This window comes from Python bivittatus, unplaced genomic scaffold (assembly GCF_059951505.1).
Source record: "Python bivittatus isolate LINGU-HERP-01145 unplaced genomic scaffold, Pbiv_v1 ctg000330_np1212, whole genome shotgun sequence".
In the NCBI taxonomy this organism is placed as follows: domain Eukaryota; kingdom Metazoa; phylum Chordata; class Lepidosauria; order Squamata; family Pythonidae; genus Python; species Python bivittatus.
This window is the reverse complement of record NW_028277058.1, coordinates 38,456,926-38,472,622: the sequence shown is the minus strand read 5'-3', so window position 1 is coordinate 38,472,622 and position 15,697 is coordinate 38,456,926. Positions and strand designations below refer to the sequence as shown.

General features: G+C 40.8%; 1 protein-coding gene across 1 annotated transcript in view; it reads right to left on the bottom strand.

Annotated features, from left to right (window-relative positions):
* Positions 1 to 4,473: 4,473 nt before the first annotated feature.
* Positions 4,474 to 15,697, bottom strand: part of ELFN2 (extracellular leucine rich repeat and fibronectin type III domain containing 2) — a 92,468-nt gene continuing 81,244 nt past the window's right edge. The window contains exon 3 of the mRNA XM_088141551.1: positions 4,474 to 9,425. Within this exon, the coding sequence (XP_087997677.1) occupies positions 6,431 to 8,845 (2,415 nt within the window). The 5' untranslated portion in view covers positions 8,846 to 9,425 and the 3' untranslated portion in view covers positions 4,474 to 6,430. The remainder of the gene's footprint in view (positions 9,426 to 15,697) is intronic.

The following is a 15,697-nucleotide window of genomic DNA, read 5'->3' as shown; positions in this document are numbered from 1 at the left end:
ACATCTCCCTGGGGATGAGTGAGGGACTAGGAGTAAGACATCTATATCTCAAAGACTCTACTAATCACATCTCCTATTGTCCCTTCAATCATGCTAGTAAGAAACATAGCCACCCTGGAAGACTTTTATGGGGTCCCCCTAACCAATTTTTTTAGACTGAAGAAACTGCTTGGACAAGTAGTGAAATGCCTCTAACCAAAAAGAAAATAAGTCCAGTTGCCATGACTCAACCTCCAGACAATTCCACCTGGATGACTGAGAATCTTCATAAACATCTTGCTCCTCTTGTTGATTAAATACACACTTTTCTTTACCTATATTTAGTCCTGTCCCCAAACCCCTATGTTTCTTTGCCTCTACTTCTATTACTATTGTAGACTTTGCCCCAACCGATCTCCTTCTCCCCCACCATGTTTTTGTGGAGGGCCCTCTTTCCCATTACCTCCTATCTGCTCCATGCTGCTGTTTTTGAGAACTTCTAGTATTTTAGCTGCTCAGCATTGCAAGCACATCAATGTTGCCTCAGCCAACATTCTTTGACATAAATTTTCAATTGTCATTCATGAATATTTCACGCCCACCTCAGGAAGAATTATCTGGCAAATGAAGCTGGGAGAACACTGCAGTATTTACAAGAGTTAGGATCTAGTGTCTTCCAATTGGATCAAAACTTCAGCAGTGTCCTTTTTGCAGGCCAAGGTTCAGTGTGGAAAGACCACTTCTTTGTTGTTCCCTTATTCTTCTCCAAATCAAACACAGGAAGACAGACTGCATCCAGAATCTGTTCCATGAAACACTAGAGTTCACACTTCCAAAATGCTATATTCAGTCTTTGACTCTTCTGTTCCAGTGAAGTAAGAGGTCCTAGCAAAGGGGAGCAGAATCCAACTCTGGCCTTCCCTCTTTTTTCACCAGGATGAACAAAATGTCCATTGCCCCATAATGTTTACATTATGGACAATGAAAGCAAGCTGGAAGCCCTCAAGAAGAAATATCAAGTTTCTTCTCCAGTTTCCTCCAGGAGAAATTCTCTCCTCAGAAAGATTTCAGGACTTGAAGGGAAGAACTATACTAGTGGGAAACTAAATGAGGGATGCTCATTTAGTGCATTTCTCCACTATAAAGGGCCCATCAAGAAGGTCATGTACACCATGGCCTTATTTAGTCATATGCAAGCAGAACAGGAAGTGTAATCTACAAAGTTTACTGTGTTCAAGGGGAGACTTTCATTGTAAACAAATTGCTTTAAATTCCCAAGGTGCTCTTAAAGTTGAAGTCTTTTCATTTCCAAGGCACCCTTAAAACTTGAGTTTTTAATCTATTCCTGAACAGCAAATCTGGCTCTGCATCAGAACAGCCAACTAGTGAACTAATATTAAATGTTTGGCCAAAAACCAGGAGTCCTCTTGACCCAAAAGCCCTTGCTATACAAACATTTCTAAAGGCTCATGAAAGTTAATCATCACTGGATGAGCACCAATTATAGGATTGTGGCCATTGTTTATGCCACTGAAAATTAACCAAGCTGAAACCAACTCAGAGTTCTGCAAAGGCAGCATACCCACAGGGGTGAACTAGACTGGGAGGTGCTGTGTTTTGTTTTGGCACCAGGTTTGGGTTCTCTTTGGAGTCCACTCCCTCCCAAAGTTTTCAAATCACAATGGTGGTCAGGGAATATGGGGAAGTTAGGGGCAAGGTAAAAGGAAAGAGCAAAGGAGCATGATTAGGTTTAGTCTTGACAAACCAGCACATACACAAAAGATGTTTTTGCTCAGAAAAATACAATAAAATCATCATGCAGATATAATGCTTAAATCTCTTTTCCAACTGTGGGTGTACTTTGTAATTATTCCAAGTCTCAAAATAGTGGCAGGAAAGGGGTGGATACTAAAGCCAAGGGAAAACATTATTTCCCTATTATCTCCCCTTTCTACTCCTATCCCCTGCTGGTACAATCTCAACTTGTGCAAACTTTACCCAGAGACTAAGGCTTTCATTATAGGGCATAAAAAGGGCATGGGTCACTTGTGCCCTATAAATGTCCATCCCCTGGAAGATGCTGGGCTTGTTATGGTCCCAATACCAACTCTCATCTGAATCTTGAATTCTATTCCTTTCCAGAGAGGTGTCAGAGAAGCTGAAATCAGTAACAAATAAATCCCTGCCTCTTACAGATATTTTTATCCCACAGTAGGGATCATAGGACGACAGAAGGAGGCTGGAGTGAAGCAGTATAGGTGGAAAACAGGGTTTGTTTGCACCATTCATCCACCATCACCGCTCTTTACCCTGATTCCGAGTCAAAAGGCAAATTATCTCACTGCCCAAGGATTGCAAAAATCTATCTGGAATGGCATTTATATGCCTTTTAGTAGTTAGAGAAAATGAGATAATTTTTGGTTGTGCAGTTTCTACTCCTATCAGTGGAAGCTGCCATTTGTGGAAAAAATAGGAATATTCTCCCATCCACTCAAATATGAAACGCAACCTGCACACTATCTAAGATAGATCTGGACAATCCTATGACACTGGGATGATCCAGGAGTCATATTCTGACTCTACATGAGTCAGTGTTCCTCAGCAACCCAGAAAATCCAGCACACATCCTTTGCCACAACTGAAGTATTCTAAAAATGTCCTTGATGACCCTACTTCCACTTCCCTGCCTCTTTTTCCCTAGAGTGCTTTGTGGGAGTCATAAACTGTGCTTGGTCCTGCTCAGTGTCTATCTAGGATCAGGCAAGCATGGAAGGAATACACAGCAACAAGGAGGATGTCCCACTCACTTTAGGATGGGTTCTCCTACCAACTGATGTCCTACAATCCTCAGTGTGCTTGCCTATAGCCAACCCATCCAACATTCTGAAAAGAATCCCCTAGTCTGTGATCAATGTGTGACAAAACAGCACACAATACAAGGAACATGCTGGCATGCAAAGAGGCTGTGAAAAATGTCATCAATTTCTTAATAAATTCACTGAGACCAGGATGGATTTTAGTATCCTTCCAACTGCATACCTCCTGAATTTTCAGAGAATCCTAAAGTATTCCTTTTGTTTAGGATTCATCAAGTTTCTCTCACAGCCCACGTTTTTAGTATTTCCCCTCAAAGTATTCATGTGTGGGATCCCAGATAGACCTTAAAAGAACATGCTCCATACATTTAACCTAGTATACTACAAAGGATTTACTTTTAGAGTTCATCTCACTGACAGAGAGGATAGCTGCATCCCATATAAGCATTAGTTCCTAGAATTTGTGTTCTGAAATCCTCTACCATTATCTACTTTCACCTCATGAAATGCTTTTCTCAGGGTCTTTCACTGGATTCCTTAGAAAAGATCTGAACATCCCTATTTAATTTCTAACACAAGAATTCATTTCTAGGATCACAGTCCTCACTTGGTTTCATTGTAAATGAATCCCTGAGATTTAATACAAACCAACAAAAGGCTGGCAATTCCATTTGTGAACTACATTTTCTGTCCTGTTTGGGTAAGAAAAGTGTTCTCTTCTATGGTTGCTGGAGGAAGCACAGTGTCTATCAGAAGTGAGGCTAGGATGAGGGAAAGATATCTGCCCATGACCTCTCAGGAATAGAATAATCCCTGGCTATTCAACTTGTTGACTTTTTACAAGAAATAACTTTCCCAAGAAAGGTTGTGGATCCCTTTACCCATCTACACTAGACTGTTGGCTTCTTAGTTCACTTCTCAGAGGCCACCTGGTGTCACATATTATTCCTGCTGCTGTTTCTTTCTGCAGGAGACAAATGGGAAGAGGAAATGTTGCAAGATGCAGACAGGTTGTCAAGGCACCCATCCATTCTCAGTCTGAGTATGTAACTCTGTGGCCCCTTTAGGGAAGCATATTTCTTTTCTTGCAGTGAAAAGGTGGCGGATCAATTGGAGTCTTGAATCTCTTCTCAGAGGGCAATATTGCCAACATAAATATTTTGAGAAGAGTTTTCTCCTGTGAAGATCCTCGCCCAGTGGGGTTAATCTTTGAAAACAAATAGCTAGCATATTCCGTGGCTGTAGTAGCTTGTGCTTTGTTGGTGTGTTCTGAGATAGGCTGGCACTGGGGAGGAAGATACTCTACTAATGATGCGTTTTTGCTGCACCTATGGATCCTTGTTGCAAGGGAAAGGTGTGAGTAGTGGAAAGAGGATATGCCATATCCATTGTCATGATAAAGCTTATCAAATCACAGAGACAAAAGGTTGTAGAAACTTTTAGAAACATGGAGTCTCTTTTCTCTTCATACAAGAAAATAGATTGCCTCTAGCCTGTTAGATCATTTTGACACCATAGAAATCAGTGGGATGTGTTAGCCATGACTTAAGTCCCAGTGAATTCATTGGGAGCCAAGTGCACCTTACCTGAACTGGATTTTACTCCAATTTATTCCTAGCAAAATACCTAATAATTTCATTCTTTGTCATAAAACAGAGCTCCACAGAATGGTTCCCTCTCTGTATGAGTATGTCAGAATGTATATGTATACACACACACACACCTTTACTTATCTGTGCCAGCTCCTTAGTTAATCAAGCCTAACTAAGGTGGCTGAAGTTCACATCAGAACTGCTGAGTAACTCCACTCACTCCTTCATCACTGCCTTTGAACCATTTTCTGCTGTATCTTTCCCCTAAGATTATAAGGAAATATAATGGTCAGAACTGGAATAGCAGCAGCAGCAAATCATGGCGAAAAGATGATGGCAGCAAGATGGCAGGTCAATGGGTGAAGCTGCCCTGACAGCCAATGCAACCAACTGGTATCTATACCTTCCTCCCACCCATATGCCAATTGGATGTCTAAGTTTGTTGGCAAGTCTAAGTTAGTCTACTATACCTTGCCTTGTCTAGTTTAACCACTGAATGTTTTCTTGAAGAATTCCACTCTTTCTCCTTTTCCCCCAGGGCCATCTTTCATTGCTCTGTTGCAAGATCACCCTAAACTGTATCCTTCCAGCCTCTTTAGCATTCTATTGTTTTCCTTCTCATTGCCACATAGGTCCAGTTCTGGCATTGAGGTGTAAAATTTTCCTCATGGAATGTCATGGATCACATCCAGTTTTTTTCAGGGTAAGAGCCAAAGATGGACTCAGCCCTGTAAGGGTGCACAGTATATCCTGGGAGGGAGTTGTGTGCTATTCCCTAAGTCATTATGCTGAGGTTTCTTTGGAGTTAGAACTCCTTGAGATCTTAGAGGGTTTGTAGTTACTGTTCTCCTCTCTTGTCTCTTATTTTGGCATCCCCTCTTTGCCAGGGCCAGACTGTACAAATCACTTTTCTTGGAAGACAACTGAAATTCTACTAAAATGTGGGGAAACTCCTTGAGAACTAATGTTCTCTCCCTTCCAGACAAACAGTGCAGGGTATAGAAAATACAGAAACTCTGTAATACGTTTGCTTCATCTGATAACCCTTTCCCCAGTGAAGGAAAGAGTATGTCCTACATCAGCCTACAGTAATTGACAATCCTGAGCACGTGAGGATAGGCAAAGAAAGCTTTAGATGTTGTTCTTGCTTTTGCATGCACAAATCTCAACAAACACATGACAGAGTAGGGAGCACAGAAGATCCTGAGTGAAACCTTAATGTGTGTTACACTACATCTTTGACTTGACTTTGGGATCTTTTAAATGCTGCCATAAGTGCACAAGCATCAGTGAGTTGAATCCCAATATAGTCATGCTTCAAATATATCCACTTGGTCTGCTCCATCATGACTAAGTCTGGATTCAACCCGTTCCATGATCAGTGTTAATGCAGCTGAGATAATATTTCAGTGGCCTATCCATGTTGAGAGTATGTAGATCTTTCCCACATATCAAGTATCCCTACTCTCAGGAGAGGGCTGACCTTTACAAATGCTCCCTGACCACAAAATTAGATGACTGAAATGCTACTCCAGCTTTATGTGAACTTCTCACAGAAAAGTATCTCCCATGCACTAGAGCATTGTTTGAAAGAATCCTGGCAAGCACAGGAAAGGGAAGGATATAGAAGCAGAGTGATAACCCTCCCCCTCACTTTCATCAGGGAATGAGCAAAATCACTCCCCTTTCTGGAACAAAATAAAACTAACTGAAAAGTGATGGTTAGTGTCTTAGTCTATGCCTGGTAAGCATCCTTCCCCTCCTGCCTCTGCTACCTACAAGTCCAGTAGCTCCCTTAACAGTCATCCCCTTCTCTTCACCACAGTATAAAAGGAAAGATCTCCTCCCCACCATCTGAAGGAGTAACAATGGTCCCCATAACACAATAGAGACACTTCATTTCACTTGGGGTTTTTTCCTGTTGTTTTTTGTAAACTTTAAGAAATGGTTTCAGTTTCTTTTGTCAGATTTTTTTTCCACAGTCAGGTGGAGGGGGGGTTAATTTGTTTGCAAGGTTGGTTTATCTTCCTTTTAATAAGGGAGTCACAACTTCTGTTGGGCAGACACACCTTTCCAATAATCCAAGATATCATGCAGATCTTCATCCTTGGCAAACTGGACTTTCTTTCTCAGGGCATGACCAGCTGCCATATAAACCTCCTCTCGGTGGTGTTTCTTGTAAGGTCGGAAACGCTCCCAGATCTTATGGGTGCTCTCTGAAGAGTACTCTGGGCTGGAGGAATAGCCCGAGAAGTAATGTCTAGGTGAGAGCTGAGAATATGTAGAGTCCCGCTTGGAACGGGAGAGTGGCTTAAGAAAGGACACCCGTTGGCTTAAAGTGTCACCACTCTCTTCATAGTACAGGGCTGGGAAGGAATGCCGGTGTTCACTGCAATGGTAAGAAGGTTTCACCTCCAAGTGGTGGATGGCACCTGGGGACACAAGGGGAAGACGATCCAAGGGGCTGTTGAGTGGACTTCCTTTCTCAATGTATTTGGAATCTGCTTTGCTCAGTGGAGGATGATCGGGTACATCAAGACTGAAAACCTTAGCACTTTTGATAGAGCCACTGGATGAGACACTGCAGGTTTTCCTTGTCACAGCAGCATCTGCACTAAGCTGGCGCTGCAGGGGATGGTGGGAACTCTCCTTATAGGGTGGGGAGAGAAAACTTGGTCGCTCCAGCCCACCAGAAGAACTGGCTGGTATGGACTGGCATTCAAAAGCCATGTCAGAATCAACACCACCCCCTCCCCCCAAGAAGGAAGCTGAGTCCAGCTTGAGGGCATCAATGCAATTGTTGATTATCTGATTCACTTTGTCTACTTCCTTGGCAATTGTTGATATTTCAGCTGCTGAACCTTGGCCATTATCCAGTTCATGCAGATCATCATCCCGCTGTGACCTGTCCAGCCCATCCCCACCACCGGTCCTAACCTCAATGTAATTGCCTTTTGTGGTGACCTTGGGAGTCTCCATGCCAGCCTCCATAGATTTGGATGAAGGCATCTTCTCTCCTATCATGGATGGAAGAGAGGACATCCGTGAGACAGGGATGACTGGTGGCTCTCCTAATTTCTGTGATGGATGTACAATTGAACTGGTATCAATATCTGAGCCATAGCGCATCTCCAAAATAGTTTTCTTGACATTGAGAGATTTTTGTTTTTCCTCTTGCATCCTACGCTTCCTCAAGCAATAATAGACAATGCCAAGGATAATAACCATCCCAAAAAGGCAGCCTAAAATGGTCATGATGTAGTGGGTAGTGGTGGATGTACTGGGTATTGGCTCTTCCCTCCCTTTACTCCTTGTGGCAAAGGAGAGGCAAGTGTGGTTATAACGTTTGGAGTTGCGGATTGAAGCCACACAGAATGTATAATCTGTGTGAGCCTTCAAGTGGGTGAGAGTGACTGATTCCTTCTTCTTCTTTAGAGTCATTACATCAGATATGTAGCTATTATTGTACTGAACCAGGACATACATCTTGCTAAAAGGGAATGGGATGGTCACCACCAAAGCAGCAGAGTTGATAGACACCTGCTGGAGCTTTATGCTGGGATTGGAGGAAGAATCAGTGGTGGAAGACGCTGGAGGTTCAACAGACAGGAAGTCCCCTGGGCTAATGCCTGAGTTTTCAGCATTGTCATCTGGATCCCTTTGAGGATCTGTTATGAACTGGGTAGGTCTGATCCTGGAGATGGGTGGAAAGGTTCCATCCCCACACATTGACTTGAAAATGGTGATGGCATTGCGGCTGTGGTGTGGCCGAGGCATCAGAAGTGGATAACCAGCAAACTCTCGGGGAGTCTCACACTGCAGACGATCATAGTTTTTTGTGACATTGTTGAAGGCTACCAACCACATGAGGAAGCCATAGAGGTTGCAGTCACAGTTGAAGGGGTTCCCAGCTAGCTCACACACCATCAGGTTGTTCAGGCTGGTGAAGGTGCTTCCATCTAGCCGGCTGAGACGATTGGAAGATAAGTCGATACTGATGAGGCTAGGGCATTCCATGAAGGCATTGGGGGTAACCACCTCAATCAGATTATGCTGCACAAAGAGGAATTGGAGCCGCCCCATGCCACGCAGCATGCCCTCAGTCAGATTGGTGAGCTTATTGTAGCCCAGCTGCAGCACCTGCAGATTTGTTTGGCCCATGAAAGCTCCATCCTCAATGTAGGAGATCTCATTTTTTGTTAGATTCAGATCTGTCAAATTACCAAAGCGGTTCAGAGAGGAGTAGAGCACCACCTTGAGTTTGTTCTCATTCAGCCTCAGGTCATGCACAGTGCTGTTGATATGCTGGGGAATAGTTTCATATGGTGGTTGGTTCTGGCTGCAGATAGCAAGCCACACATAGCCTTTGTCTCCTTCGATCAGCCAGCAGTCACAGTGGACTATCTTGGGAGCAAAAATGAAGAGCAGGGTAGCCACCCAGAATCCCAGACGGAGCATGTTGGGCTACAGTGCCCCCGGTAGGCAAAAAGGAGCAAAATCACAGCCAAAATTAAGATAAAAAAATTAAGACAGCAACTAATGCCCTTGAAGTTTAACAATTGAAGGGTGTGAACACCCCAGTTCTGTTTGATGCCACCATCATCCTATGTGCCTGGTGTCATAGACAGATGTCAATGAAACTGAATGGCTCTTGCAGTCAATCAGGATGAACGCTGAACTCCGAGATGGAAAATATATTTGGGTGTGAGTATATTCTCAAAGCCAAACAAAAGCCAAATGTTCAACAACAAATCTTCTTTGTCTGATTCCTCTATACCCTCCTTTCAACAACAGCATGATGTGATTAAACATACAAGGCAGGGCTGCCCTGGTGTCAGGAACATTTCTGGCTGGACGCAGCTGCTTCCTCCACTTTCTCACAGTCCTCCTTCGAAGTGCTTCAGAACTTCACATCAAATGTGTTAAAAACATAGTAAGAACAAGAGGAGAAGAAAGTAGGGAGAGAGAGGGGGAGAGAGGGGGAGAGAGGGGAAGAAAAAGGGAGAAGGAAAGAGATAAATCCATCTGTCGCTGAAATCTGGAAAGGAAACACACAAGAAATAAGGGTTATCAGTTAGAAGGAAAGCTTTGAAATATCAAAAAAGGCACCTAGACTTAGTTCCACAGGGACAGGGAGAAGCTGAGTGGAGAGCACTGAAGGCAGGAAAGAGGGTGAATTGAATTAATATTATCTGCTATGTTGATAAGCTTTGGCAAAAGGAATCCTGGTAACATAATTATGTGTGCCACTGATAGGCAGGAGGTCCTTGGGTTCCATGGTGCAATCATTCACTGGCAGTCCAGTGAAAAGCAGAGAAGGTGGACAACAGAAAGACATGGGAAGAAAAAAAAGAGGATCCACAGTTGTATTTTGAGTGCTTGATTTGCCAACTCTGAAAAGGATTTTCAGCTGTTCCTAAAAAGAAAAATCTCAGCTGCCTCATCTCTCAGTTGTGTGCACATGCACACATACACACACACAAACATACAAAATATATAAATCAGGCTCCTATCTAAATATTTTTTTTCTTCTTTGATGCACAGAGATAAACAATTCATTTGTTGTATAACTGCTCTTGTTCCAAAAATAATTCTCTCACTTTAACAAACATCGGGGGGAGGGGAGATATGTTTCTGGTAAGTGTTGACTATAGAGAAGAAGTAGGACCTTAATTGGTAGACAGGAACATATAGCTGTGATGGTCACAGCAGGACTGGATGCACACTGAGGCTCAGAGTAGATGTGTTAACACAGACAATTAGTTATCCTTCGGGCTAACCTTCCCCTTCAAAGGAAGACTAACACTGTCATTAATGGGTGTGTGCTTTATCCATGTGAACCACAGAAGTGTTTCTGCACTCATTAGCTTTGGATTGTGTATACTTTCATACCTTTATGTACGTTCTTACTTTTGTGATAATCAGACCACAGCAGTGTAGATTGTTGGTGCTAGGTTTGACATGTGGAGGGCCTGAATATTTTTATCTAGCAAACAAACAAACAAATCTGTTTCCAGTCCACAAGATGCAGAAATAGGTTGGAAATTATGTCGATCAGAAATGGCCATTCATGAGGTTTACCGGATATATTGTATGTAGGGGTGGCGGTGATAGGACCCTGGTGACCATCAACTGGAACACAGTGGCTCAACATGGAAAATGGTTACATTGTAAAATAAGAGGAACACAAGATATCTAAGAATTTGTTTTTGATGGAAGCTCCCAAAACATTTTTTCAAAAGAAATCTACCCTTATTTTACCTTTAAATTTCTTGAACTCAGTTGCCTGGTTTCATGAAGCTGTGGAGAAGGCTTTTGGCTGTCATAACAAATTTCTGAGTCAGAGTCCCTTGCTGTGATATTACATATTACCAAAAATCTAACCAGCAAACTCACTACATTTCCATCTATCTCTGGTATAAGCATAGCATAGTAAGAATTGGAAGTAGAAATGCACGAGTTGAGCAGGATTCATTCAGAGCTTTTGCTGCTTTGCTATTCCTTGCTTCTCTGACCACAGAATTTAAGTTCCTTTGGCGTAGAACTTTGATTTCTCTTTCCATCACTGTGGAACACACATAGGCCGTGCTATTTTTGACTATAACTTTGTACGAGGCCTATAAGAGAAATGATATCAACACAAAAGCATTTCTAGACCACACGTTTGGCTGGGGGGAAGTGTTTTCACTACTTTTTGCAATTTGTAATGTTTTAAAAGGATATTCAGCTGCCATGTGTTTAAAATTCAATATTTTCTTGCATTTTAATTTATTGAATAAAACAAAAACAAAACACCATCACTACTAAATATCAGTCCAGGGAAATCAGGGAAGGGCTCTAATAGATATTTCTTTTACTTCTTTAACTGGTTCCAATCAAAATTTTCAGCAATTCTGCTCCTTCCTCATATTTTTTATCTCCTCACCAAGTTCCTGCAGCAGTGCTTGAATTCCCATTCCATTCTTTTAGATCTCCCTAAAGACTCCGAGTGGGTCAGGAGACTAACTTCCCACTTAAAACACACACACACACAAAGAGAGACAGAGTGAGAGACAGACAAAGCTGTTTTTAAAATTGTAATCTTACTGATGTTCAAATTGGATTAGACAACTAAGAAGCATATTCTTTCATTTTAGACAATGCACATGTGTGGTATTAGGCATTATCGCAAAAGAAGCATTCTTTCTGCATGAGAGAAAAGATAAATGCCCCTTTTAAGAAGGTGTTTCCTTCAGCTGTTTTCTAAGTATTTGTATTTATAAAAATAATTTTTAGAAAATATTCTGCCTGCTTAATTAGAAGCATCTTTTTAATTGATTGCATTTTTAATTTAACCAATTAACTGATGGAACATGTCAGACATGGTATTTTTAATCATTATAAGACCTAGGAACATTGGATCAGATCTACAGAATGCCTTAAAATGCATCAGGTTGGGATCATAACAAAGGGGAGGCCCAACAATCTTGAGGATAAATTGGTGAACAGTAGTAAAAGCCATCAGCCTGGGCCTGTCTCTTGAATATGAATAAATGAACAATTTTTACAAAAAAATGATATGAAAAATGGGGTTCCCCAAGTTTCCTTATTGTTTATAAATGATCAGGTATTAAAAGTGATCAGCAAGGTGCCCACTTTTGCTGAAAAAATTAAAATATTCAGTGCAGTAAAATGGATTTTTGCTGTCAGTGGGGTGAACAGGCTTTAAAATGGCAAATACGTAATAATATACACTGAATATATGCGTGTGTACATGCACGTGCACATGCCTTTGAGTCAATCTTGACTCCTGGCAACTGCCTGAACAAGTTCCTGCAGTTTTCTTGATGAGATTTCAGAAGTGGTTTTCCATTGCCTGCTTCCTAGGGCACAGAGAGATTGACTGGCCCAAGGTCACCCAGATGCCTTTATGACTAAGGTGGGACTAGAACTCACAGTCTCTCAGTTTCTAGCCTGGTGCCTTAATCAGTAACCAGACTGGTGCTGACTCTCTTTCTCTCTCTCTCTTTCTGGTCTGAATTGGTCATTACTAAAAAGGAAAGAAATCTTGCAGTTGTGGATAGCGTAATGCAAATGTCAACCCAATATGTAAGTGACGAGAAAAAAGCAACTTTAGTGCTAGATATTATTAGGAAGAAAATTAAAAATACAATAGTAATGCTCTTATATAAATGTAACATATAATATATTTAGAATACTGTACACAGTTCTGGACACTATCCCTTAAGAAGGATATTGTAGACTTAACAAAAAAATTGCAGTAAACCCACCAAAATAATTAAGGGGCCAAAAGTTTCATGGCAGAACTACACTACCATGAAAAGGGGGGAAAGATATGGCATGGAAAATGAGATCAAAGAGATGGGTTTTTTTTCCTTTCCCTCCCACAATGCTCGAATTATGGACCAGCCACTGAAAGTAAAAACAGAGAGATTCAGAACTAATAAAAGGAAGTGCAGCTTTACTACAAAGTGCATCATTAAACCATGGAATCAATTGCTAACAGAGATCTGGTTGGCCATCTATTTAAATTTAATGGCGGGTGAAGCTATCGAAGGCTTGACGGCTATATATTACCTTCATAAGCACCAAACTACTTGTTAGGAGCAACTGGAAGAGTGCCTTCACCCTCATGTCTTGTTTATGAGCTTCCTGGATGCTCCTGGTTGCCCCTGTGTGACCCAGAATGTTGAACTTGATTCGCCTTTGTGTTTGTCCAGGTGAAATTTTCTGCTGTTCTTATTTAACTACCTATTCTAAGGTCATCTTTGTCCTCGGAAAGTCACAAGGGTTTATGAATCTAATCAAATATGGGGGCATTTACAACCAATTTCCTTGTAGAATGAGCCCAAACGTGACTGCTTCCCCAGGGTTTCTATGGACATCTCTATGCTGCTAACTGTTAGAGACAGAAAAAAATGTATTGCATCATCAACAATGTGTGAGCAGCAGAATCCACAGAGTAAGGATGCCCAAGGGCACGATCAAGTTACTCTCTAAAGTGTTTCTACTAGGCCTGTGTATTTGATTTTGTAAACAGAATCACATGGTTCAGGATAATGATACAGTGCCTGCAGATTTTCTAAGGAACGATTTGAATGATGCCTAGAGGGAATGTTATTTAAAATATTCCAGAGAGGATGCAAAAATGTAATGAACATAAACAGAAAAGGGGAAATATTGTTTCAATCAAGTAAATTCATAATACAGTGTGAATAATGTTGGTTTGCCCTTGTTCATACCACACCCATGAAATATTGCTGTAATTTGTAATATGTATATGCAACATTAGTAATTAGTATATGCAACAATTAATACAGAGAAGTACACCCCTTCATTGTGTCCCATTTATCAACAGATAATGCTCCCAAAAAACCTTGTCTATGATATTTTATTTAAAACTGGCTATTTTAACGTTTTTAATTCAAAAAGAAAAGGTAGATCAAGATACAAAATTTAGGAGAAGGCGCAATGAACATTGGGCAGGAAAAGAATGAGATTTAAAATACTGTTTAACTAGATCTCTTATAGTACTGAGGTAGCTCTACTGGACAAGCAAACTCTTTGCTGATTATAGGAATATATTGTCAATCTAAACTAGGGGAAATTTATATTAAGGAAACAAATTTGTTCCTTAATATAAACCTTATGACATTTACTGGGACTCCTTTGCCTCCATTTGTTTCACAGAGGCTTGTACGAAACTTCTCATGAAATTATTTACTGCCATAGAAACAAACAAATAAATAAAACCTAACATAATTGTTCAAAAGGGTAAAAATAGGACAAAGAAAAGAGGGTCGAAAAAGAAGGATGCAAACCTTTCAGAAATTTAACTTAATCTGTGCACAGAGGGATCTGAGCTGATCTGGGTCGGTAAAATTTCTAGGGCAGCTGGATTAAAGGATCACAGATCAAGCTGGTGAAAGAGGCAGCTGAATATTCAATAACCAGGAAGAGAGTCAAGATGAGGAGGAGGGAGCAAGAGAGAATTGCAAGAGCAGAGACAAGGTGACAGAATTCTTCCACTTGCAATGGAAATGGAGATGCACATTTGCATAGCCTTTGCATATGTTAATTTAGTGCAGAGATTCAAAACAGAAATAATTACTTTAATTTCCATAGGCATATATTACGATTCAACCACATGGGAAAGATTATGACTAGATGACCTGAGTGCTTTGTTAATCTGCTGTCCCAGCGCTTGCTGTTGATGGGCAACTAGTGTACTTTAAACTGGATCTGGATGGGACAATCTTTCAGACAGAAGTGCAGTGTACATCCATCATTTTGGTCTGTAAAATGGTCCGAAGTCATGTGATTCAATTGTCTTATTGATTCTAAAAGATACGGAGGAGTTGGACCCAAAAGGTGCTCATTAGGCATATACTGAATAACTACCAGAAATGATAAATCTATTAAACAACTAATGCCAAAGCAGGGAATAGAGTTCTAAGAATAATCACCACATTTAAAAACCTTACTGGCTTTAATTTTGTTAATTTGCCCATGTAGTTCCTCTGTCAATGCACATTTTTTTCTGCTTTCGCTTGGTTTTTGTTCCCCCCCCCCTTTCTTTCTCCACTGTATTTGCAGCTGTTTTACACCCTTTTGGTTCATCGTGCACTTTGTCCAGTTTACAACCTTTCAAACCCACCAGCATTACAGAAAATAATGTACTGTGACAGCCTGGCTTCTCCCTCATTAAAACTATTCATTTTATCTCCATGGAATGAATGAATGAATGAATGAATGAATGAATGAATGAATGAATGAATGAATGAATGAATGGAATATATATATATATATATATATATATATATATATATATTTGCATTCATGACTATATGTGTTGGAGCTTTATGCAATTTTTTCCCCTTATAGTTTTCTTTTTTAGTACATATTTCATGGTATACCTTGACAATGGCTAGCCCTTGTCCTTCGCATCACATTTAAGACTTGGCTAAATTTCTCAGTGCTATCCTGTAGCTCAGGAACACAGTTGTCTGTGCTTTGAAGAGTGTGCTGCAAAGATTCCTGAACATTTTAAGGATAAGTATATATAATTATAATAGTGTAAGGGATTGTTAGACTAACTGCTTATTTTGCTTCTGTACTTCAAGCTTTTGCTGACTTTGACTGTGTGGCTAAGGGTCAGTCTAAGTGCTATTAAGGAAACTAGAAAGGCTTTTGCAAATAGGGAACTCGTGAAAGTTACAAGACACTGAGCATGTAAAAGTTATGCTGATGGTAATTTCCCTAACCACAAAGGAACCATGCTAGCTCCGAAAATAAGGAAGTGCCTCCCAT